General features: G+C 39.5%; 1 protein-coding gene across 1 annotated transcript in view; it reads left to right on the forward strand.

Moving 5' to 3' along the window:
• Positions 1 to 688: 688 nt before the first annotated feature.
• The window catches only part of LOC132624246 (uncharacterized), a 32,059-nt gene continuing 6,092 nt past the window's right edge, over positions 689 to 26,655 (forward strand). The window contains exon 1 of the mRNA XM_060339051.1: positions 689 to 808. Within this exon, the coding sequence (XP_060195034.1) occupies positions 689 to 808 (120 nt within the window). The remainder of the gene's footprint in view (positions 809 to 26,655) is intronic.

The raw sequence follows: 26,655 nt of genomic DNA on the forward strand, positions 1-26,655 counted from the left end.
ACAAGAGTCCTCTCCGGATTTAATATAGCAAGCGAGACAACTAAAGGGGAGATTTTATTACCAATCAATACTGGGGGAATGGTTACGGAGATGAAGTTTTATGTCATAGACGGTGACATGAGGTATAACGCAATCTTTGGGAGACTTTAGATACATGATGTGAAGGTAGTTCCTTCACCATTACTTTTGTTGGTGAAATTCCTAACTCTGGAGGGCATCTAGAAAATCCGTGGGAACAGCCAACGGCAAGAGAAATGTTCGCTATTGATGAAATAGTTGTTGATAAAAAATAATAGAGTGACAAGTGGTAATTACATCAGAGTTATCCCCAAATCCTATCGCTGAGGTAACAAGCCTGGATAAGAAGAGAGACGAGGGAGAAGTTCCGGGCCTGGCACATCAACCAAGTTCATAGGCAAAACAGTAGAAGGAGGAAGAAAGTGAAGAGAAATTAGGCTCGCATCGAGTTCTGAGATCATTTGTGGTACTGGAAGACTCCCATTTCTGAGATCATTTTTGGTCCGACACCACTAAATCAATAGTAGAAGAACTTAAACAATTGGTCTTGTTCGTTCATTGGCCGGAAAGAAAGGTACACCTGGGCACCAAATTAACTTTGGAGCTCAAGGTCAAATTATCTAATTTTCTTAATGCTAACACGGGTTGCTTAGCATGGTCCCACTTAGACATGATAGGTATTCTACCGGAGATTAAGACTCACAAGCTAAGCTTGGATACCAAGTTTACGCCGGTGAAGCGAAAGAGAAGACCAGTGGCAGAATACAAGAACAGGTTTGTAAAGAAAGAGGTAACTAAACTACTTAATATAGGATGAATTCGGGAAGTTGAATACCCCGAATGGTTATCAAATGTTGTAGTAGTACCGAAAAAAGGAAATAAATTAAGGATGTGCATAGATTTTAAAGATTTAAATAAGGCATGTCTAAAAGACTCATTCCCGCTGCCGCACCTTGATCAAATGATCGATGCCACAACCGGACATGAGATGTTAAGTTTTCTTGACGCTTATTCCCGATACAACCAAGTAAGGATGAATCTAGAATATCAAGAGAAAACTTCATTTATAACCAAGTATGGAACTTATTGTTATAATGTAATGCCATTTGGTTTAAAAAATACTGGAGCCACTTATCAACGGTTAGTCAATCATATGTTTAAAAAAACAAACAATTTAAAAAACAAGTAGGAAAGACAATGGAAGTATATATTGATGACATGTTGGTCAAGTATCTGGATTCGGAGGACCATTTGGTGCATTTGCAGGAAACTTTCGATATACTGAGGAACTACAACTTGAAGCTGACTCGAAGAAGTATGCCGTCATAGTTGGCTTTGGTAAGTTCCTTGGCTTCCTCGTATCAAACAAGGGAATCGAAGTCAATCTGGAAAAAATCAAAGCCATAGAAGATATTTCGAAAGTTCTCGAGGAATTGTTGGGTGTACAATCAAAGTCCTATATTGGTAGCTAAAAAGATTGGGACCTAACCTGTAAGGTGTAGGAATGTCTTAGTGGTGTGAGACCTTTTGGGGAAAACTATGCGGGCTTGGCCCAAAGCAGACAATATCACACCATGTTAAGAGCATTTGTTGGCTGATTGAGCCCAACAACTGGTATCAAAGACCAGGTTCAGTGGATGAGTATGACGATGATAAAGAGATGGCGCGGGTCTAATTTGGAGGCACGCACACAAGAAGAAACTAGTTTAGGGCTTCAATTGTCATATTACGCTAATGATGTGGGTGACACATAGTGAATCTCGAAAATTTCCTTGTGGTAATGAGCCATATAGAACTTAGTTAGTGAGAGAGACATGTTGATCGTGGTGTTAGGCCACGAGGAACTTAGTTCAGGGGGGATATTATTGGATATGCGACCAAAGTCCCACATCGGTAGCTGAAAAGATTAAGAGCCAGCAGATAAGGCGTACAAATCTCTTATGGGTGTGAGGCCTTTTGAGGAAAACCATGCAGGCTTGGCATAAAACGGATAATATCACACCATATTAAGAGTATCTGCGGTCTGATTGAGCCCTAAAGTCGAGCAAGAAAAGTGCTTTGTAACGATCCATTTGGTCGTTATAGTCTTTACGATACTTTTGCCCCTTTCCGAGCTTGGTTAGCTCATTTTTTACCCGAGGGGACCGTTGACATGCTTCCCGAGGTGTCTATATTTGATTCGGGTGACTTTTTGTGAAATTTAGGCTTTAAGTGAAAAAGAGTTGACTCAAAGTTGACTTTTGGGTGAACGGACCTATTTCGGAAATCCGTCGATTTCGAGAGGTCCGGATGGTCTTTTATAACTTGTGTGTATATCTAGTTCGGTTCCTAATGTACTCGGATGCATTTTGAGACTTGGGTTGGAAAGTTGGTAATGAGGTATTGGGGGTTGACTCGGTCAACGAGACCTCTATTGGAAATTCTGAGGCCACGGGTGTGTTCATAGCGTGTCTTTTTTTTTTTGTGGGCCTGTGTGTGTGGTTTATGAGCAGATGGCTTCGGCAGTGGTTCGGATTTCGGTTGAGACTTAGAAAAATTTTAGGATTCTGGTGCCTGGTGTCCGCCAGAGAGGCACCAGGGCCGTCCCAGCGGCACCACTGTTGTGGTGGGATGGCCGGTGGGGCGGCTAAGTGTGATTTGCCCAGACCTCCTGTTACGCCTCGGAATTTCAAGTTGTTTGCATTATGAGTAGACTAACATAAGCCTAAAGTGGACATGAAGTCCTTGTAAGGTTAAGGAGAGTAATTGACAACTTTAAGCGCATACCATAACATTTTGAAGTCATATGAGTCAGTGAAATTAAGTTCGTCGAAGGAAGTAGAATGTGAGTCATGTTTGGGAAGACTTCGCAATGATTGAGTTATACTTTGTTTAGTAATGACTTGAAGAGGAGTTATAGGGCCCCTTAGATGGTTAATGAAGTGTTACACAAGTGCCAAGAAGGTTTCATAAGGATTGGAAGTCAAACGAATCGAAACGAACAACTTATCGGATGGGGACATTTTGACGGCCCATCAAATGGTGGAGCACCACCGTGAAATAGTCACAGTGAGCCATGTGTGGCTGGGCAGTTTGACAGTGCATTTTGACGGACCGTAGGAATTTTGACGATCCGTCAAAGTGAGCGTGGAATTGCCTGACGGGATTTTAAGTTATGCTTTATATATTTCATTTCACCTCATTTGAGATCATTATTTCTCCAAATCAGGTCCTAGGGCTCTCCAAAACCCTCTCTCCAAGTCCATAAACTAATCTAAGCCAAGTCTAAGAGAATCAAGAGATTCAAGTGCTAAGAAGCTTGCTAGGGTTTGTGGAACTCAAGATTTCCTATGGTGTTGATGTTGGAGACTTCACTTTAGTGGAGTAAGTTGATCCAAGACTTGTTCTTGAGTGATTAAGGTAAGATTTCACATCTTTTACATATGGTTAAGGTTGTTTGATTGTTATACCATGTGGGTAAAGGAAGAAAAGTGAAAATAGAGTTCAAGTGTGAACTTGAGGATATTAAGAGCTATAGGTTAACTTGAATTGTAATTCTTGGCATGTTATGAGTATAATCTTGTTGTGGGTGATACTAATGATGTTGATGAAGTATTGTACATAAGTATTTATGGTGTTGTGTTGTAGCTATTGTAATGAATGATTATGAAAAGGAGGTTTTGGGATTGGATGATGCTTAACTTGAATGAAACCTCGTGATTATGGTATTGTTAATAATGTCATTGTTGTTTTAGAATTTGGTAGAAGTAGATGAAATAAGGGAAATGTTGCCCAATTCTCGCTAGCTTACGAATTATACTAGCTTGGACTTGTGTTACACCTCGGAAAATTTCATGCCGCAGGGTAAGAGTATATGATGTTTCTACAAGTAAGAAGTAGTACTCAACGGTTCTAATTAAGATTCCAAAGACATTGAGACGAGAAGAAAGTTCGTTGAAGAATGTAAAGTATAAGTCGCGTGTTGAAAAGGGTTTGCAAAGTATCGAGCAAATGTTGATCTAATAACGTCTTGATGAAAAGTTATAACGCTCCTTAGATTGTTAATGAAGTTTTAAACAAGTGCTAAGAAGGTTCCATAAGGATTGAAGATCAAACGAAACGACAGAAATAATTTCAGAAAAGTGGAGTTATACGACCACTTATATGGTCCGTATAACTTTTTCTACGGTCCGTATAAGGGTCCATATAACCCCCATCAGGAAGGGAAAATCCCTGATGGTGAAATACGTCCACTTATATGGACCGTATAATATTATACGGATCGTATAAGGGTCTGTATAACACCCGACGGGCTGAGTATTTTCCAAGTATATAAATGTGTTCCTACTTCCAAATTTTCATTCTTCCAACTTCTCCACTTCTCTCTAAGTCTCTAGAACATTCCACACCCTTCACTTACATAAATTCAAGACAAATCAAAGATCAACTTCATTAATCCAAGGAAAGCAAGTGCAAGGAAACTCTTTAGGGTTGCTAGAAGTCAAGAAATCTCCTGGAATTGAAGCTAGGGTTTTTCTCCAAGTGAAGCATTTCCATCCAAAACCCATTCCTACATAATCAAAGGTGAGTTTTATGAGCATTTCATGTTATTAAGAGTATTGAATGGTTGAATAACTTGGATTGAGGAAGAAAGTAGAACATGGAGTTCAAATATGGAAATTGTGATATTCTTGAATGGTAACTTGGCTTGAATCATAGTTCTTGACATGTTATGGGTATAATCTTGTTCTGAATAATATTAAGAATGTTGGAGAAGCATTATATGCGGGTGAATACGACGTTGGGTGATAACTATGGTTATGGATGACTTTGAGAGGGAATTGTAAGAATTGAATAATGGCCAACTTAGCAAAGCTATTGATTATGATATTGTAGGTGTGTTGGTGATGGTTGGGAGTTGTTATATTATATGGGAAAAGTTGTAGAAACAAAGGAGATGCTGCCCAATTTTTTTTAGCTTTTAGTCACTTTAGCTTGAGCTCAAGTATGTTATCGATTATCTAATCTTAGCACGAATTCCCTTGAATGTAGAATTACGGACTTGGAAGGAAGCGTTTAGTCGGCAAGTTAGAAAGGCGAAAAGGTATGTGAGGCTAGTCCCTTTTTTTTTTCTAAGGCATGATTTTCTTTAACTTTCCATGATGTTTCATATTCCGGAAACTATGAGTCTATGACTACTAAGAACTACTCATGAGATAAAAAGATAAGAGATATGTTATGAAAATGATCACGATGATGATGAGTCTAAGCCTAGAGATACCAAAGCTTATGATACGATATTCTTATGAAGCTAATGATTCCTTGATGTTATTCATTGTTGCTAGACTCACCTTATGATTCTAGTTCCTTCAAGGTGAGGCATGATAATCATGACTACTCCATAATGGAATCGGGGGTTCTCGACCTTACGTCACCTCGATAGAGTTATAGCGTGTCTTTGAGTTCTTATGCGCACTTTATGATAAGTATATGATGATGAGATTACACCGCGCCTAGATGGCCGGGCATGACACCGCTAAGACGGGCGTCTTATGGCTACACCGTGCCTAGATGGCTGGGCATGACACCGCTAAGGTGGGCAGCTTGAGATAACACCGTGCCTAGATGGCTGGACATGACACCACTAGTGGGCGGCGTGTGATAGTTACCCGGTGGGTTAACGATGATGGTATAATTGATATGCATAACATGTGTTTTCCATTAAAAGCTAAGCAGGTTATATCTCCGTCTCATGTTTCATCATTTCTTTATTATGTTAGCATTATTCATGCCTTACATACTCAGTACATTTTCTGTACTGACGTCCTTTTCTTTTTTGACGCTGTGTTCATGCCTATAGGTAGACAGGGAGATGGTGCAGACTCGCTGTGTTCATGCCTACAGGTAGACACGCTATTTATGAAATTCACCATGTCTTCCATGACGCCTCCATTTTTAGAAGTGTTAAAGCTCCTAAGTCTTGATACACTCATGATATTGTTGATCTCATCCTATGATAGTTATCCCTCTAAGGCAAGATATAGTGATGATGATGTTGATGATACTTATGTAATCCTATGTATATATATGTATGGCTATTGGGTAATACCGATCTTATGTTGCCGGGTATGATATCTACTGCGCGCACATCACTAAAGTTGAGTACGTATAATGCCGAGCCTTGTTATGGCCGGGTATGTATGACACCAAACCTACATGGTCGAGTATAGTACTACTATATGTATATGTGTATGTATGGAAGGTTTTCATTAGAAAAAGGGTAAGTAAGTGTGATGAACGTCTCAAGAGGTATAAGTGGTTCTTCTACCCCATGTTATCCTTTATGCTTTCATAATGTTATTACTTATGCCTTACATACTCAGTACATTGTTTGTACTGACGTCCTTTTGTTTGTGGACGCTGCGTCATGCCCGCAGGTGGACAGGGAGACAGACTTGACCCTTAGGCTGCTTATTCAGAGACTACTTAGAGGAGGTCCATTTGATTCGGAGCTGCAGTTGTTGGTACTATTCTTTTGTGTACATATATGGGCATGGCGGGGTCCTGTCCCGTCTTTATGATGTTACGTACTCTTTCTAGAGGCTCGTAGACAGTTGTGTATAGCTAGATGTCTCTTAGCCTTGTCGGCTCATATTTTGTATATCATTTTGATAGCCTTGTCGGCTTGCGTATATATATATATATATATATATATATATATATATATATATATATATAGGCATAGTTGTTGATGTTGTTATAAAAGTGACATAGCCCGATGGAAAGTGTATTATTGATGCATAGAGATCATGAGTAGGCCATGTGGCTCACCTAGTTATGATTGTGAAAGTATGATGAGAGGTTCCCGGGTAGGTTAGCTCCGGGTGCCCGTCATGACTCTCCGGCTGGGTCGTGACACCGCCCCGACAGTCTGGGAAGGCGCCCTGGCGGCCCCGATGCCATCGTGACGGGATCGGGCCTGTTATTTCATTAAGTGTGTATTAAAAAACCCTTAGTCTATCATTTATCAACATTACGAAAATTGAGCTCTTGGGGACTGTTTTAGAAGATTCTTGGAGAAAACTCTTGATGGTATGTCTTGCTAACATCTTTACTAATTCCTTGTTCCTAATCATCTTAGAATTCCTCTTTCCTTGTTCGTACCTTAGTAATGGAAGATTTAAAGTGGGTTTTAATGGATATTCTACTTAGGCTTTTAAATGGTAAATTGATTGCGCTTATGATAGATTATGATGTATCTAAGGTTATTAATCATATATCTTCCATTATTACTGTTGAATCCTTGAATCCAAGAGTTAGGGTTTATACCCAAAATTGGGGGTTTTACTTGAATTTCGAAATTGGGGGAATCTTTGAGTTAATTTAGCAATTAGTTTATCGGTTTTAATCACCTAGTATTTAATTTGATATTTTACCCCCGAGTTTCCCGTTTTGCCCTTGTGGGGTCCGTTTCCCCAAATTCTAGGGTTGGTTTGACCTAAATTGAATGATAGCAATATTAGTATCGATCTTCATGATTTCTAATCTAGATTTCGAATATGCCTAGACTTTTTTGATCTTGAGGCTCAGCGGAAGGGTAAGGAAAAAGAGTGATTGTTGGTGTTTGCTGTTCGACCATCCAGGTAGGTTATGGCTTACCCTTGGTGAGACTTCGTATAGTGAAGCATATATTTACATTATATTATCAGAGAAAACATGTAAACCATAAGGTATGAAGTTGGGTTGGATAGTGCCTTAGGTTGGGCCCTGTTGTGTGATTGGGGCTAGCCACCTCGTTGTGTTGTGACTTGCTTGTTCTATTTTGTTGGCTTGATGCCACATGTTGTTAGTTGTTACATCTTGGAAAATTTCGTATCGTTTGCCTTATGAGTGAACTAATGCAAGCCTAAAGTGCATATGAAGCCCTTATCAGGTTAAGAATGTTATCTAATAATTCCAATATGTGCCTTAAGCTTTCAGAGTCATATGTAACGACGAAAGTAAGTTCGTTGAAGGAATTGGAAATTTGAATCATGTTTTGGGAAGGTTTCATATCATTTGAGTGATATATTGCTTAGTATTTCCTTGAGGGGGAGATATAGGGTCCCTTAGATGCTTAATGAGGTTTTATAAAGTGCCAAGAAGGTTCCATAGAGATTGGAGGTCAAACGAATAAAAAAGAACGCATTTCGCGAAACCGGGGAAATTGGGGCCATATGCGGCTACATACTCAGTATGATGGACCGCATCTGGGCAGCCAACTCCCCAAATTTTCCACCCTCACAGCCCAGCCTCCTCCCTAAGGAGAGGAGGACGCATATCCCACATGCGATGCCGCAACTCGACCGCAAGTGGGTGCGGGGCGCGGTCTTGCCACCTTTTTAAAGCCCCAAAGACCTCATTTTCATTACAACCTCCCACATTTATTTCCCCACACTTCTAGAGAGTTATTGAGAGATCTTGAAGGTTCCATAACACTCCAAACATTTCCATATCATCAAGAAAGAAGAGCAACATCAAAACCAAAACAGAATCCATAGAAGGTGATTGTTCTTGTTTCTCTTCAAAGTTGTGATAAACCTGGTCTTGAAAGGAGCTGGGAAAAGTGAAGTTCTTCTATAATGAGGTATGATATTCAAATTATTTACATGATTGAGTTGATATAAAGGTTTAGTGACCCTTGGAAAGGAAAAGAATTAAAGTGGAGAAGTCATAAATGTTGAAGTGAAGATGACCATGGGATGAACTTGAAAAGGGAACTTTGGATAAATTTGAGATTGAATTGAATGTAACTTCTTGAATATGGTATTATGAATGTTATTATTTGTCACAACCCAACCCCGTGGGCCATGACTAGTGCCCGACCTGGACACTCGTATACGTACCTGTTAGATATAGTCAACTGAAGCTAAAATCAATATGGAAACTTGCAAAAGAACTCCAAGGGTTCATAACATCATCATATATACATATATCCAAATAACCGGTCTCCTGGGGAGTCACAACTGATCAGAACATAATATGATACGCAAGCCGACAAGGCTGCCACAACATATCAACATGATACGCAAGCCGACAAGGCTTCCACTACAGAAGAGCATATCCATAGCACATCGTATAGACACAGCTGAACAAACTTATACACAACCCACACATATGTCTACAGACCTCTAAGAATATCGATAGCGAAATATGACGGGACAGGACCCGCCGTACCCCTGGGTAAACATATATATATATATATATATATATATATATACACCATAAGATCTGTACCAAAAGTCTAGGCTCCGGAACAATGGAGCTCTCCAAGACAGCTGAGTAGAAGTCCTATGCTGAAGGGTCACCAAACCGATTATCTGTACCTGCGGGCATGAAACGCAGCCCCCCCGAAGGAAGGGGGTCAGTACGACATATGTACTGAGTATGTAAAGCATGAAATACAGTAAAGAGGATCATAACTGAAATAGGGAGTACAGGAGACAAGTATAACATCCAGAATACCAAAACTCTTGCAACCATATACAAGTTAAATCATATCTGAGACTCGATAAAATAATCAAAACGAGCTATCATTTGAAAATCAAGACAATAGTCATATCAAGTACCTTTCAAATGTCACTGTGGATTATATCACAATAGAACTTCTGGAATCATATACACGTACCAAGACATAATGAAATAGCTTCTGGAAATCAAGAACATTAGCCATCCTAGTGGCTCTAAGAATAGGAACTTCTTTGGAATCATATATACGTCGTCTGTTTGTTTCATAAAGATCATGCCAAAAAGAAAGAAAGGATAACTTTACATACCTGTTAAAGGTTAATCATAATCACGTTCGCTTCGTCGCCCCTTTAGCCTATTTAATATGAAAGTAACGCTATCGTTAGTAGACTATACTTCCTAGTTTATAAATCTGTAACCAATCGCCTATAGGACTCATTTTTTAATTTATACTTTCCTGATTAGGATTTTGATTAGTTAAGAACTTAACGGAAATCAGGCAGCATTTCCCCTATATAACTCGCCTAACCTGAACTTCCAATAACCTCCTGTTATCACAGCAATACCAACAATGACAGTAATAGAGATATGCGTATAAAACTCTTACAATTCAGCCCCTAAACAACTCAAACAATCCAACAACCCTTCTTAATCCTTTTCCAATCTAAATCATTAACGTTATAAGATTTTACACCAAACAAATCAACATACGCTTTATATACGATACGTTATACACTTCTTTCTTCCGAATTTAGAATCCACATCAACGACAACACGACCACAACACGAACAACAACATATGAACATAAATCATACTTTTAATCCTTTCAACTCAACAATTCCATATAACAACTACAACTCCTAATATCAACGATTTCATGGAATTTCTTACTTCCAATTTCATCCAACCCATTTTTAATCTTTCCATTACAACACCATTAATACAATTATACCACAAAATAAGAAAATCTTACCTTAATTTACTTGGAGGAATTTCTACACTTATTTGCTCCAATTTCACTATTTCTTCTTCCTCAATTCAATATCCAATGTTGCTATCACCTCCTTGGACTTGCAAATCACTTGGAACTTAATCAAAATAAGCAACAAACATATTTTTTTCCTTCAACCATGGCTGGCCGAGAGCAGCTGTCACGACCCAACCCCGTAAGCCGTGACTGGTGCCCGACATGGACACCCATATACATACTCTTTAGCTATATGTTTATTTCACATCAAACTCAATATGGATCTTATAACGACCAAACCATGGTCTCAGAACTGTCACATAAATATTCATATAAATGCAAGCCGACAAGGCTGCCATCATATAATAACATCATATGCAAGCCGACAAGGCCGCCATCATATACGAACATCATACCACAGCACATCGTATAGACACAGCTGAACAGAACCCATACACAACCCACACATATGTCCACAGACCTCTAAGAGTAGCAACAGTAACGTAATATATGACGGGACAGGGCCCCGTCGTACCCTTAATCCACATAGGCATATAAATATATATCTGAGAAGGATTTGTACCAAAGTCTGGACTCCGGAACAATGGAGCTCTCCAAAATAGCAGAAGGGGAAAATCGTAAGCTGTCGGATCACCAAAGCGAATGTCTGCACCTGCGGGCATGAAACGCAGCCCCCCCGAAGAAAGGGGGTCAGTACGGAATATGTACCGAGCATGTAAAGCATGAAATACAGTAAACGGGATCATGATTTAAATAAGAAGTATAGAAAATGAGTACAATAACCAGAATACCAAATACTTGCTTTCGAAACATAAATCATGCATGTCAAAATCATATATCATATCCGGCCCCATTATGGGACTCGGTGAACATGGTCGCCACCCCGTCTCTGGCGCCATAACACAGCATAACTTCAGAATATGATATATATCTCCGTAACACAGCATATCTCCGTAACACAGCATAACTCCGTAACACAACATAACTTCATATCATAGCATAATTTCATAACACAGCATAACTTCAGAATATACATATATATATATATATATATATATTGTAACCGGCCCTTTAATGAGGGACTCGGCGAACAATACAGTGTGCACGATAACATACCCGACCCGGGACTCGGTGAAAGATATATTGAGATTTGCACGAGAAGAGTAGTGAGAAACTATATGCAATTCAAATCATTTTTAAGGACTCAATGGAATAGTCAACACGAACCATCGTTCGCAATTTCAAATAATAATCATCTCATATACCTTTCGGATGTCCCTGTGGATTATATCAAATGGAACTTTGAAATCATGTGTACACATTAATATGTACGAATCAAAGCATAAGTTTATGGGAATCAAAAATCAATAGCCATCCTAGTGGCTCTAGGAATAGGCGTTTCCTTTGGATTCGTATATATATATCGTATATTCACTTCACAACGATCATGCCAAAAAGAAAGAAGGGTTAGCTTCACATACCTTTAGCGTTTATTCGTCACACAATATGTATACGCTGCCCAATAATACTTCAACCTATATTAAGATGCCAACAACTACGTTTAAGTTACGGGGAGATTCAAAACGTATTCTAACGTTAGTAACTCCTTTCTAGATGTTTAGGCGACGTTTACTCTTGTATCCAAACCAAGTACATATAACCAGCCCAACATCAATAATTATATGTTCAATATCAATCCGGACAGCCCACACAATATTCCAAACAGCCCACATTCACAACATGCAATAACGATTCACATACGGCTACTACATTCTCAAGTTACTTCTAATAGTTCGTAGCCTTAACGTTTGCATGTAACAACTTATAACAGCCCATCCAACATACAATACAAAGCATAATCTTAATTATCATTAATCTTCCAAGTTCAATAACAACAACGTGTCAAAACAGCCCGCACCTTACAACGCTAGATAATAGTGTACATGCTATTATGACACATCCAATTTATTCTTATTAATCTATAGTCATATTATTTCGTCGAAACGATTCTATAACAGCCCAACCACTATGACAACATGATGTATACTCTTAACTATAATTATTTTTTCCAACTTGATGAAAACAACAAGTCCAAAACAGTCCATTACCACAACATATCCAAAACAGTCCAACAACATGTCCAAAACAGTCCCTAAACAATGTTCGGAATTCTTGCAAACGTTTACGAACATACTAAGCAAACCACATATGATTCTTACACATTATTTCATGTCTTCTTTTCATATAATTTCAGTAGGTTATGACCAGCTATCCACACGAAAAGTACAACATCAATTCATACGCAACTAAGCTACATCGTCATTTCTACAATTCTTACAACAACTCACAAACGACTTTAGTTTCAAATCCAACCATCAAACAAATTCATTACATCATAAAATTCATGATAATAAAAATCAAAATATCATGTAAAAACAGTTCACTAACTTCCTCACAAAACAGTCCACAAACGGTTTCAACATGCTTCAACATCACTTCACATAAAATCATAGATTCAATCATTTTCATACTAACATAACTTCACCTTTAACCTTCCAATTCTTTTCATTCTTTTTACCATGAGATCTATGATATTAACAACCATATTTATTAAAGAAAATCAGTCCATTAATTCCACCAAAACAGTCCCTATGGCCAACTAACATTCCAACACCAACTTTCATGATTTTATGCATGCGATTCATGTTCATCAAGTTACAACCATACTTCAAAATCAACACATATAACCCCCTAACTAATATCATGTTCCAACATCAACACACATCATTTCATGTATACAACTTATATTTACTCATCTACATCACCCTTAATACAAGCAAAAGAAGTTAGATCTTACCTTGACAACTTGACTTCTCTACTTGGCTAGAGTTTGTGATTTGAGATGAAAATGGTTCTTGTTGCCCCAAAGACTATCTTCACGTTCTAGGGACCTTCTAAAGGGTTGAAACACCTTGGAAAATAATTTATGGATCAAGACTCAAAGGGCTCAAAAATCAGTCCCTTGGCCGAGACTTTCTCTCTCTAGAATTAGGTTTTTCTTTCTTTGTGTTGTGTAGTAGAAATGAATTGTGATGGCTGATCTCTTGGTCATTATTTGGTTCAAATCTGATGCTTACAAGTTGGTCCCATGCTCCACTTATGGCATGAGTCATTCCATTAACTTTACACTTAAATATTTTTCTAATTCTTTCCCTTCACTTTCGGCTAGCCTACTTCCCTTGTCTCTCCTTTCTTCATTCTTTTCAATTGTTTACAAGACAATTGTAAGTGTGGTGAATGATTCATACATCACCCTTTGTCTATTGTAATCATGCCAAGATGGATGAGCAATATTTAATGTAAAGTGATCCCTCCACCATGTGATGTCTTCCTAAAATAATGTATACTTTCATAAAGTAGTAGATGCTCAAATATTCAATTGTATGCTCCAACTTTTCTCCTCCAAATTTCAGTTTTATGGCCGAATATAACTTGTATTTTCCTTCCAATTTAATTGTCCACAATATATTGAAAATGTAGTGGATGAATCAACATTTAATTGCACATTTGTATGTCTTCCATTAGCCTTATTTTAGATGACTTTGAGTCATCCTTTTTACCTTGGACGTTTGATACTCTTGTTGGCTCATTATTGTCACAAATTTTTACTTAACACCACAATTAAGTAGTTCCTAATCTCCAATAACATTTTTACACTAAGTAAAATTTATAACCGATTAGGTCTAGTTTAGAAATTAAAAATCCGAGGTTTCTACCTCACGTCGATTCCTTCGCGAATAACTCGACGTATAAAATACGGGGTCTAACAGCAGCCATGGAAATGATTTTTTTTTCTAAGTTTGATTTTATGAAATGAAAGTGAACTAGCAAATTTGTTCATTATCTATGATATATATATAATTTCCCTCTAATGGACACGTGCCCCCCCCCCCCCCCCCCCCCCTTATGACTCACCAATTTGATTTCTTGATTTTTTTTAATTATGGGTGGGGCCCACAAAACATAATTAAATTAATTAATTTTAATTAATCCCTACTTAATAATCTAATCATAATTAATTAGTCCCTAATCTCCAATAATATTTCTACACTAAATAAAATTTATAAGCAATTCGTGTACTAATTAAGATTGAGAATTAAAAATTCCTATTTCATATCCAAAAATAATCCCGTCCTTAACTTATGTCGACTAGCTTGCGAATAATTCGATGTATGAAAATACGGGATATAACATTATTTTTGTTTGGGAGTTGTTTTGTGATATGGTGAAAGTTGACAAAATAGGGAAAATGATGCCCAAATTTCGTTAGTTCGTTAATTGCTCTAGTTTGAACTTAGAAGTGTTTTCAATACTTAACCTTAGTGTGAATCCTCTTGAATGTAGATTTTGCAGACTTTAGAAGAGAACGTTTAGTAGTTAAGAAGACGTAAAGGTATGTAAGGCTAACCCTTGTTTCTAAAGGCATGCTCTCCTTATTGTGAACCTATACGTGATATCCACAATACTCCTATTAATATAAATGCTATAAGCTCATAATTCTCGAGATTCTCATGATATTTTTGACATTGTTCTTTGGGATGGTAATGATAACGATTATGATGATGAGTTCAATTCTAGAGATGCCATAAAAGATATTTGCAATGTCCTGTTCCTAGAAATGCTAGAAGTTCATGACTTTCAATATTCTTGAGATACTTTTGGTAAAAGCTCTTCATAGTGATGATGATAATTATGATGATGATAATAGTGATGATGATAATGATGATGATGATGATGATGGTGATTCAATAATAGAAATCGGGGGTTTACCGACTTTATGTCACCCCGATAGTGTTGTAATGTTTCTCTCGGACACTTATGTAGATCATATATGTATGTAGCTATATTGTGACACTGAGATTATATGGCCGGGTATGATATCCATTGCGCGCACACCACTGCAGTTGGGTACGGATGACACCGAGCCTTGTTATGGCCGGGTATGGATGACACCGAACCTACATGGTCGGGTATGGTATCATTACATGTACATGTATGGAATGTTTTCTTTAGATGAAGGTTGAGTAAGAATGATGAACGTCTTAAGAGGTATTATGAAGTATAAATGATTCATTTATGTTATGCTATTCCTCATGTTTATATTATGTTACCATTTATGCCTTACATACTCAGTACATTGTTCGTACTGACGTCCTTTTGTTTGTGGACGCTGCTTTCATGCCCTTAGAGATTGCGTAGAAGAGCTCCATTTGATCCGGAGTTGCAATAGTTTGTATTATTCTTTTTGTGTACATATATGGGCATGGCGGGGTCCTACCCTGTCTTTATGATTTTATGTACTCTTCGTAGAGGCTCGTAGACAGTTGTGTATAGCTAGGTATCTCTCAGATTTGTCAGCTCATATCTTGTATATCATTTTAATAGCCTTGTCGGCTTGTGTATATATATGGGCATAGTTGATGTTGTTTATATAAAGTGGTGCCTTAGTCCGATGGAATCTGTGTTATTGATGCATGGTAATTATGAGTTAGCCATGTGGCTTACCTAGATATGATTATAAAAGTATGATGAGAGGTGCTCGGTAGGTCAGCTCCGGGTGCCCGTTGCGGCCATCCAGTTGGGTTGTGACAAGAGTGGTATCAGAGCAATTTATCTTAGGGTGTGTCTATGAGCTGTGTCCAGTAGAGTCTTATTTATAGGTGTGAAGCATACCACACTTATAAAAAGGAGGCTGCGGGCATTTAGAAATGAATGACCTTCTTCTTCATCATCGATCATGAGATAGAGCCATGATATAAGATTTTCCCATTTCTTAACAGTGTGTTATGTTTTCAGCGATGCCTGTAAAGTGAAAAGCTAAGGCAGCCCAGAAGGGCAAGATAGTGGCAGGTAGGAGGACTGAACGGGTACCGCCTATAGTGGTAGATGAGGGCGAGTCCCAGAATGAGGTTCCGTCTCGGTCCTCTCATACTCCACCTACTTCAGAGGAACATGAAGGAGCCTCAGCTCCAGCTCCAGCACCCCAGTTCCTCCACTAGGTACCTCTGGCCAAGAGGTGAAAGTGGCTATTCATTTGCTGACTCAGTTAGTCGCTGCTCAGGCCCAGCGGCAAGGTACGGGTCATGGTGATAGAGCTGTCAGTGCCAGATCCTGTGATTTTATTAGTTTGAACCCTCCAAAATTCTTTGGGTCGAAACCGGATGAGGATCCGCAGGGCTTCATAGATGGAATGTTGAGAGCATTGCGGGTGATACATGCTTCGGATGTTGAGTCGGTAGAGTTGGTATCCTATAGATTATGGGATGTCGCGGTTCATTGGTATACTATTTGGATATCTTCTAGAGGAGTTAATGCACCTCCACCGGTATGGCAAGAGTTCGTAGATGCTTTCCTCTGACACTATTTGTCGCCAGAGGTGTGATGAACTAGAGCTGATTGGTTCTTGAATCTTAGACAGGAAAATATGAGTGCTCTAGAGTATAGCCTCCATTTTAATTCATTAGCCAGGTATGCTCCGGCCATTGTAGCTGAAATGGGAGATCGCGTTCACCGATTTGTGAATGGTTTAGGGCCACATTTGATGGATAAATGCTTGACAGCCTCACTTCAGGAAGGTATGGATATTTCTTGCATTCAGGCCCATGCCCAGAATTTGGAAGAACGACGGCAACAGCAAATGAGTGAGCGTGAGCATGATAGGGGTTATAGTAAGAGGGCTAGATCCTCGGGTTCGGCTAGTGAGTTTACAGAAGGGCAGAGGCAGCAGTATTCTAGGCACTCAAGCCATTCAGCAACTAGTGCACCTCCACGATTTGCAAGCCAGAGATTTGGTAGACCTATTCACTCCGGACAGGGTCAGAGCTTCAGAGTTTCGGGTTCTCAGTATAGGGGTGATTTAGGCCAGATGAGACCACCCTTACCACGATGTACTCAGTGTGGTAAGCTACATTAGGGACAGTGACGATTAGGTTTGGATGTTTGTTATGCTTGTGGCCAGTCAGGCCATATTATGCTTGAGTGTCCATTACGAGGTAGTAGAGGTACGGTTTAGCCCACAGGGTCAGCAACTGGTTCTTCATCATCTATACGCCCTCCGGGGCAAGGCTCATAGACACTAGCTGTTCGTGGTAGAGGTAGAGGAGGAGCGCCTAGTTCTAGTGGTCCTCAGCACCGTATTTATGCTCTGGCTGGGCGAAGGGATCTAGAGTCTTCCCCCGATGTTGTCACATGTATATTATCGGTATCTTCTCATGATGTGCATGCGTTGATTGATCTAGGTTCTACATTGTCATATATTACTCTTTATGTTGCCGATCGTATTGGGGTAAAACCCGAGTCAATTAAGCCTTTTGAAGTGTCTACACCCATCGGTGACCCAGTGATAGCTAGTCGGGTATATAGAAATTGTGTGGTTGTGATTTGTGACCATCATACTATGGCTGACCTACATGAGTTGAAAATGGTTGATTTTGATGTCATTATGGGTATGGATTGGTTGGCTTCTTGCTATGCCAATGTTGATTGTAGAACCAAAATAGTTCGTTTCCAGTTTTTGGGAGAACCAGGTTTAGAATGGAAGGGAAATACAGCATCTCCGAGAGGTAGGTTTATTTCTTATCTCAAGGCAAGAAAGATGATTGCTAAAGACTGTATTTATCACTTAGTCCGGGTTCAAGATATAGAGGCAGAGTTACCAACTCTCCAATTTGTCCCCATGGTGAATGAATTTTCGGATGTATTCCCGGATGAGCTTCCAGGCCTCCCAACAGAGCGATAGATTGATTTTGCTATTGAGGTGCTACTGGATACTAAGCCCATATCTATTCCTCCTTATAGAATGGCTCCTGCAGAGTTGAAAGAGTTGAAGGAGCAATTGAAGGACTTTCTTGAGAAAGGCTTTATTAGTCCTAGTTCGTCGCCGTGGGAGCACCTGTGTTATTTGTAAGAAAGAAAGATGGCTCCTTGCGAATGTGCATTGATTACAGACAGCTGAATAAAGTGACGATCAAGAATAAATATCCGCTTCCAAGGATTGATGATTTATTTGATCAGTTGCAGGGTGCCAAATAGTTCTCAAAGATAGATCTAAGATCCGGGTATCAACAGGTAAGAGTTAGAGAGAAAGATATTCCAAAGACAGCATTCAAAACTAGATATGGTCATTTCGAATTTCAGGTAATGTCATTTGGATTGACTAATGCACTGACAGTGTTCATGGAGTTGATGAACAATGTGTTCAGGCCTTTCCTAGACTTGTTTTTTATTATGTTCATCGATAATATCTTGGTATACTCATGATCCGAGGCGGAACATGCAGATCATTTACGAACCGTCCTTAGAAATCTTTAGGCTCGGGAGCTATATGCAAAATTTTCAAATGTGAGTTTTGGTTGAATTCTGTGACCTTTCTGGGGCATAATATTTCAGCTGATGTAGATACCCAGAAGATTGAAGCTGTGAAGACTTGGCCAAGGCCTACAACACCCACGGAGGTTCGTAGTTTTCTGGGCTTGGCAGGTTATTACAGAAGATTTGTAGAAGGCTTTTCTTCTATTTCTGCACCATTGACGAAGCTGACTCAGAAATCAGCTAAATTTCAATGGACGAATGCTTGTGACCATAGTGTTCAGAATTTAAAGGATAGGCTGACTTCGGCCCCGGTCCTGACACTTCCAGAAGGACCAGAAGGCTATGTGGTGTATTGTGACGCTTCAGGCGTGGGGTTAGGTTGTGTGTTGATGCAGCATGGTAAAGTTATTACTTATCCTTCTAGGAAGTTGCGAAAGCATGAGAAAAACTATCCAACCCATGATCTAGAGTTAGCTGTTGTGATTCATGCATTGAAGATGTGGAGGCATTATCTATATGGTGTTCATGTTGATATCTATACGGATCATAAGGGTTTTCAGTATATTTTCAAGCAGAAAGAGTTGAACTTGCGGCAACAGCAATTGTTGGAGCTGTTGAAAGATTATGGTGTTAGCATTCTATATCATCCCGGGAAGGCGAACGTCGTAGCTGATGCTCTTAGCCGTAGATCTATGGGAAGCTTATGTGATGTTTAGCTAAAGAAGAGAGAGTTAGCTCGTGAGCTTCAACAGTTAGCTAGCCTAGGAGTTTGAGTAATGGACTTGGGAAATATGGGAGTTTCCATTCAGAATTCAGCTGTTTCATCACTAGTAGTTGAGGTGAAAGAACGCCAGTATGAGGATCCCATATTAGTTCATTACAGAAACACACTTCCTCAGAAGAAGAAATCATCCTTTGAGATTTATGCAGATGGAGTTCTCAGGTATCGAGGCAGATTATGTGTTCCGGATGTTGCAGGATTACGTCATCAAATTTTTGAGGAAGCACATTGTTCCCGTTATTCTGTTCATCCGGGAGCGACGAAAATGTACCATGATCTTAAATCCATATATTGGTGGGACGGAATGAAGAAAGACATAGCTGAGTTCATATCTCAGTGTCCTAGCTGTCAGCAGGTGAAGATTGAGCATTAAAAGCCCGGTGGATTGTTGCAAGCTATGGAAATTCTGACTTGGAAATGGGAAGTGATTAATATGAATTTCATCGCAGGCTTACCTCGTTCTCAACGTAAGTATGATTATATATGGGTAATTATGGATAAACTTACAAAGTCAGCTCACTTCCTACCAGTCAGAACTACCTACGCAACTGATCATTATGCAAAGCTTTATGTCAAAGAGATAGTATGACTCCATGGTGTCCCGTATCTATTATTTCTGATAGGGGGACACAGTTTACGGTTTATTTTTAGAAGTTCTTCCAAGAATGTTTGGGGACTCAGGTGAGACTTAGTACAACATTTCATCCACAGACTAATGGACAAGCTGAGTGCACCACTCAGACTCTTCAGGATATGTTATGGGCATGTGTGTGAGATTTTGGAGGTAGTTGGGATGATCACATACCGCTTATTGAGTTTGCTTATAACTGTTACACCTCGAAAAATTTTCGTGAGCCAACAATGAATAGACCAACGAAGGGCATGAGTGTGTGATGTTTTGCTAAGTAGGGAATGACTATTTATGAACTTTGGAAATAAGGAAGTCGCAGAATTTCATTTCAGCCCAGTTGGTCGTAAATGTTACACCCTGTAAGAGTCTGTGCTATTTTAATTAAGACAAGAAAGAATGAGTTAAGAAAGTTCAAGGAAAGTTAATCGAGTTAGTAAGAATATCGTTATATATATGGTTGCCTTAAGTATCCCGAGGTGACATCGTAACCTAAAGGATTTGAAATCGCGTTATGAGCGTATATGAGGTAATGTGAGTGCCCTTTTAAAGTATTTGAGATTATTAGTAATGATATAGAAGATGGATAAAAGATATGAATATATTTTTGCGATTGGAGTTTCGTCGAAGCTTCGTAAGTTCTCCAGTTACGTTTAAGGTTATGGTGATTCTCCGGACCCTTAGACACGTGTATGGATTGTTATGTATGTATATGGGTATGTATATGTATGTATAAGAGGTTACATGAGAGTTGGAAGAGGATTAGAAGATAAACGAATCTAAACAAAATGAATCGGAACAACTTCAGTAAAATCTCGGACCAGAGTTTTAGCCCATATTGTTGGGGGCATATATCCTAGTATATGAGGAGTTTTAAGGTGTTTCAAAAGCCTAAAATGAAGTTCATCGAGTATAGTTTCAAACTCAACAAACCGCTCGTCAAAATGATATTTGGATAAGGAAATATGGACGATGCAATTTGGGCTGGCAGGGCAGCAAGTTTGGACCCGACCCAAACACTAATGTTTCGGCCCATGAGGCCCATTAACGTTAATATATATGGCAAATTCACTTGAGGGCTGATCATTTTCAGCTAATATCCTCCAAAAACATTAGAGAGAGAGAGAGAGATCCTAGGCTAAGGAATCCATTTTGATCAAAATCCGAGCTCCGAATCCCGAAGCTCATGAAGAGAAAAACGTTGTACGTTGCGTTGCCTTCAATTTGAGATAAATATTGGTCTTGGGGGATGAAATTTTCGTGGTGGAGCTTTTGATAAGGTATTTATAAAATTCCTTTTATGTTATTAAAGTGTTTATTTAGAGTTTTAACGAATTAGAACGGAGAAAACAACATTATAAACTCGTTTGTTGTTTTGTTGAAATTTATGGGTGAGGGGATGTTTTAATTGAAATTGATGGACTGATTTGAATTAATATTTTGGTTGTTGTAATCATGGATATGTGAGGAGAGTGAAGGAATTTAATGGTTAGAGTTGGAGTTAAATTGTTGTGGGTTGTTGTAAGGATTATAGAGATAATAATGTGGTTTTATTGCACATGAGTAGATGATGTGGTGTCGAGTGGCTGCTGTTGTATTTCCCTGAAATTTTCTGAAAATATTGCATGAAATAAGGTATAAGAAGTGCATATGGGCTGCTTGGTGTATTGCAAGTGTTCGTTAGAATTTCGGGCATCGTTATGTTACAGTTGGGGGCTGTTTTGATATGTTGTTGTTCTTGTTGAAATAAAAGAATTGAAGATATGGTTGTGTCCATATGTTATTGTTGGTATTTCTGTGTCAACAGGAGAGCAATTGGAAATTCGGATAGACGAGTTTATAGGGGAAATGCTGCTCAAATTTTTGTAGACAAGTGATGAGTTAAAGATTGAATACCAAAAGCCTTATAGTTAACAATTGGTAAAAATGACCATTTGTAGGTTTTGGGCGAAACGGAGATTGAGTTTGGACAAGCGTGAGTAGCGCGAAAGGTATGTAAAGCTTATCCATTCCTTCTTTGGCATGCCCTAGGTCTACTAGGTTGAGATTTCGGCCTCGGGGACCATCCTGCTCATCGTAACCCGAGATTAGTTTTCGTTACTATTCATTCAATAGAATTGAATTATAAAAGGTGCATTTTACTAGAAAAGTGGTTGGACTTCCAAAACGTTTACAAATGTAACCCGATCGTTCTAAAACTTTCTTGGATGACTCCGTAGAGTCTAATGGGCGTGATTCTCGTCCGCCGCCTCGACTTGGCCCGAGGTGGGCCCGCTATCCCCGATGCCTCTCTTATTTTTCTGTTTGTCTTATTCCCGTACGGTAAGTCAAGGGAACTTATGGTTATTATTCCGACTACTAAACGGGAGATATTTTATCTATCCCGAGATGGATTTTAATGATTATTGACCCAATTGTGGGGACCGAAACCCTGACATGTGATGTACGGCTTTAGCCAATGTACTCTTGTCCGGAGTTCGCAGGTAACTCCTGGTTATTATGCTGTTCACTATATGATAGGTGTTATGACCACCTTCATGAGCATTATAAAATGTTTTTGACATCTAAAGCGTTTTTAAAAATCTTACCCTGAGATTCTGGACAAACTACTTATTTTCTTTATTTTCCGATATACGATTTTGGTATACCTGAGTCTTGTGTGATGCATGATCCTGGCATGTGTGATTATGTTTGGAAAGTGATAATTTGGCATTTTGTCTGGTTATCTTCTGTGTTACCGAGTCCCGGGCCGGTTATGTGAATATGCGCATATGTGATATTGGCCGCTGGACCCTCGACCGCGACGTGCCCGACATTGACTGCTGGACCCTTGACCGCGTCATACCGGACGTGTGGCATTGACTGCTGGACCCTTGACCGCGTCTGCCGCACTTTTGATTATGCCGACATAGACCGCTGGACCCTTGACCGCGGTATGTCGAACTTGTGATAGAAAACCGCTGGATACTTGACCGCGGTATGTGTGATTGTGACCGCTGGACTTATGGCCGCGGAAATTGTGCGTTGATTCTTCTATGTGTGTGAAACAAATATGTTTTCCAAAAGAAAGCAAACATTTTGTCATCCCGATTGCCATGTTGATTTCTCCGGAACTTCTTTTGCCTGTTGTACGCCGGATACGACTCCTTAGTATGCTGGCTATTGTGCTCGCTTTCTATATATCGTATTTCAGTTGTGACTTTGCTTTCTGTGTTGTATGCTTTACATACTCAGTACATATTTCGTACTGACCCCCTCTTTTCGGGGGGCTGCATTTCATGCCGCGCAGGTACTCCCAGGTGAGTTGAAGACAGTATAGAAGATGTTCCAGTGCAGATGGCAAGCTCCATTTGTTCCCGGAGTGCTGCCGACTCAGAGTTGGTATGTTATGCTTTCTGGATTACGTTAGAGACTTTGCAGACAGTGTCGTGGGTATTGGTTGTCAGTCTGTAAGCGGCTCCGTCAGCCAAAATGTCGGTCCTTTTCGGGGTGCTGCGTTTCATGCCGCGCAGGTACTCCCAGGTGAGTTGAAGACAGTATAGAAGATGTTCCAGTGCAGATGGCAAGCTCCATTTGTTCCCGGAGTGCTGCCGACTCAGAGTTGGTATGTTATGCTTTCTGGATTACGTTAGAGACTTTGCAGACAGTGTCGTGGGTATTGGTTGTCAGTCTGTAAGCGGCTCCGTCAGCCAAAATGTCGGTCTGTGTTATGTACTGAATTTTGTATGATTATTGATTCGTTATGCTTGGAAGCTACGTGAAAGAATATTTCTGGAAAAAAAAAATTTACGATGTATTTCATCTCATTTGATTTGAAAAGTTTGACATGATTTTATGTGCAGCAAGAGTCTGAGGGTTCGCTCGGCCCTAGGTAAGGGTCGGGTGCCCATCACACCCTAACGGAATTAGGGTGTGACAGTAAAGTAGAATACGGCCCGTAAAGTGATTTACGGACCGTAAACTGCTATCGTCCTCCAACCTTTCAAAAATTTCAACTTTCTGTCTAATGCTTCAAATGGTTAAAAATGACTTGGAATACGGATCGTAAATTGAAATACGGCCCGTAAACTGAGTCGTAAACTGCCACGATCTTCAGCCAACCTTTCTGTTTCTGATATGCTTAAATACGACCGTGGAGGACGGACCGTAAACCAGTATACGGCCCGTAAAGTGGGGTTTACGACCACTGTACATCCCGACAGTTGTTCATTAAAAATCAGATTTTTAGTTATTAAAAAGGGACCTTAAGCTCATTTTAATTCATTTCTCATCTACACCGCTCAAGAACTCTCTAGAAAATTCTCCAAGCACTTCAACCATAAGAATAACAAGGAAATCAATGATCAACAACACCAAATCCATGAAATAAAGTGTGTGAAACTCAAGTGAGGTTCATCCAAATCAAGAAATTCCAAAAGAGGTGAAGTAGGGTTTTAGAGCTAAAGGAAGAAATCCACTCTAGGCTTGTTCACCACCATCTAAGGTATGTTTCATGACTTTATCATGTTGTTTAAGGTATTGGAAAGCCAAGATGCTTGAATTGTAGAAAGACATGGAAAATGGGTCTTAAATGGATGAATAGTGTCACAATTGAATGGTAGTTGAATGGAATCATAAATGTTGATATGCCATGAATATGAATATGTTGTAAATGATATTTATACCAGGAAGTGAGCACGATATATGAGAAAATGCGATAACGAACTATAACCATAAATGTGGGAAAAATGAAGAGAAATGGTGGATTTTGCTCAACGTATATGAATGACGATTGTTGATACGATATTGTGAAGTGTTGTTGTAAATATTAGGAGTAGAAATAGAACGTGGGAAAAGTAGTAGAAACATAGGAAATGCTGCCCAATTTTTCCTAGAAATAACGATACGTTCTCATAACCGATTAACTAACGTTAATGCGAATTCTCTCGTGAAGGTAGCGACGTGATATTGGAAGAGAACACGTGAACGATAGCTCATTTAAATGCCAAAGGTATGTGAGGCTAGTCCTTTCTTTCTATGGCATGAATCCCATGATATGATTTTTCTTCCTCTCCATGATCCTCCTATATTCCGGAAAGTCAAGAGCCTAAGATCATGAATAGCTACATGAGTCAAGAGATATGATATGAAGTTCTCATAAGGTAAATGATGTCGTTCCTTGTATACACTCACCTTATGTACAAATCCCTTCAAGGTGAGGCGGAATGTTCATAAATGTTCATAATGGAATCGAGGGTTCACGACCTTACGTCAACTCGATAAAAATATAGTTACTCTAGAGGCCTTATGCATGTACGATGATAAGCATATTTCGATAAGCATATTATTATAAGTATTTTATGATGAGAATGTTATAATCATATTACACCGGGCCTAGTTGGCCGGGCAGTCACCGCGAAAGCGGGCAGCCACCGCGAAAGCGGGCAGCTTAGACGATACACCATAGCCAGTTGGCATAGGCAGACACCACTAGTGGGCGGCATGAGATGGTACCCCGGACGCGGGAGGCCTGGACGCGGGCTAATGTTACTGATTATCACACCGCACCTATATGGTCGGGCAGTTTATATATATATGATATGCATACATGAGATGATGATAAGCTTAAAAGTAAGTCAACATGCATTACTTTTCATGTAATTCCCAGTCAGGTACAGTTGCTCCATACTTGATGCCTCCCTTGTTTCCTTGATGCATTATTATTGTTCATGCCTCTCATACTCAGTACAATATTCGTACTGACGTTCGTTTTCTTTGGACGCTGTGTTCATGCCCACAGGTAGACAGGGAGGTGAGCTCGATCCAGATTCTTAGTAGCTGCCAGCTGATTGCGAGCACTCCATTGTCCGGAGGTGCTCATGATTATTCTCTTGGTATATGTATATTTTGGGCATGGTGGAGTCTTGTTCCACCTATATGTATAGTATGTCAGTAGAGGCTCGTAGATGCGCAGTGTGGGTAGATGGTCTCACGAGAGGCTTTGATGTATATGTATGTATTATTTTGATGGCCGAGAGGCTTATGTATATAAAAGTATTTTTATTTTCTCAAATGAAAAGATGATCTTCTTATGTCCTAAGCATGAATTGATAAAAGAGCATTAAATAGGTAAGGTGAGTAGTAGAATGAGTGGTGCTCGGTGGCTAGCCCTGGGTACCCGTCACGGCCCCTAGCTGGGTCGTGACAATAACAATAGCTATCGTTCCAGCATTTGAATGGCCCCGTATGAGGCTTTATATGGGCGCAAGTGCAGATCACCAATTGGGTGGTTCGATGTGGGAGAAACTAAGCTAATAGGGTCAAACTTGATCAAGCAACCCATGGAAAAGGTCAAGCTTATTCAGGATCGATTATTAACAGCTCAAAATCGTCAAAAATCTTAT

Source organism: Lycium barbarum, chromosome 12 (genome assembly GCF_019175385.1).
Source record: "Lycium barbarum isolate Lr01 chromosome 12, ASM1917538v2, whole genome shotgun sequence".
In the NCBI taxonomy this organism is placed as follows: domain Eukaryota; kingdom Viridiplantae; phylum Streptophyta; class Magnoliopsida; order Solanales; family Solanaceae; genus Lycium; species Lycium barbarum.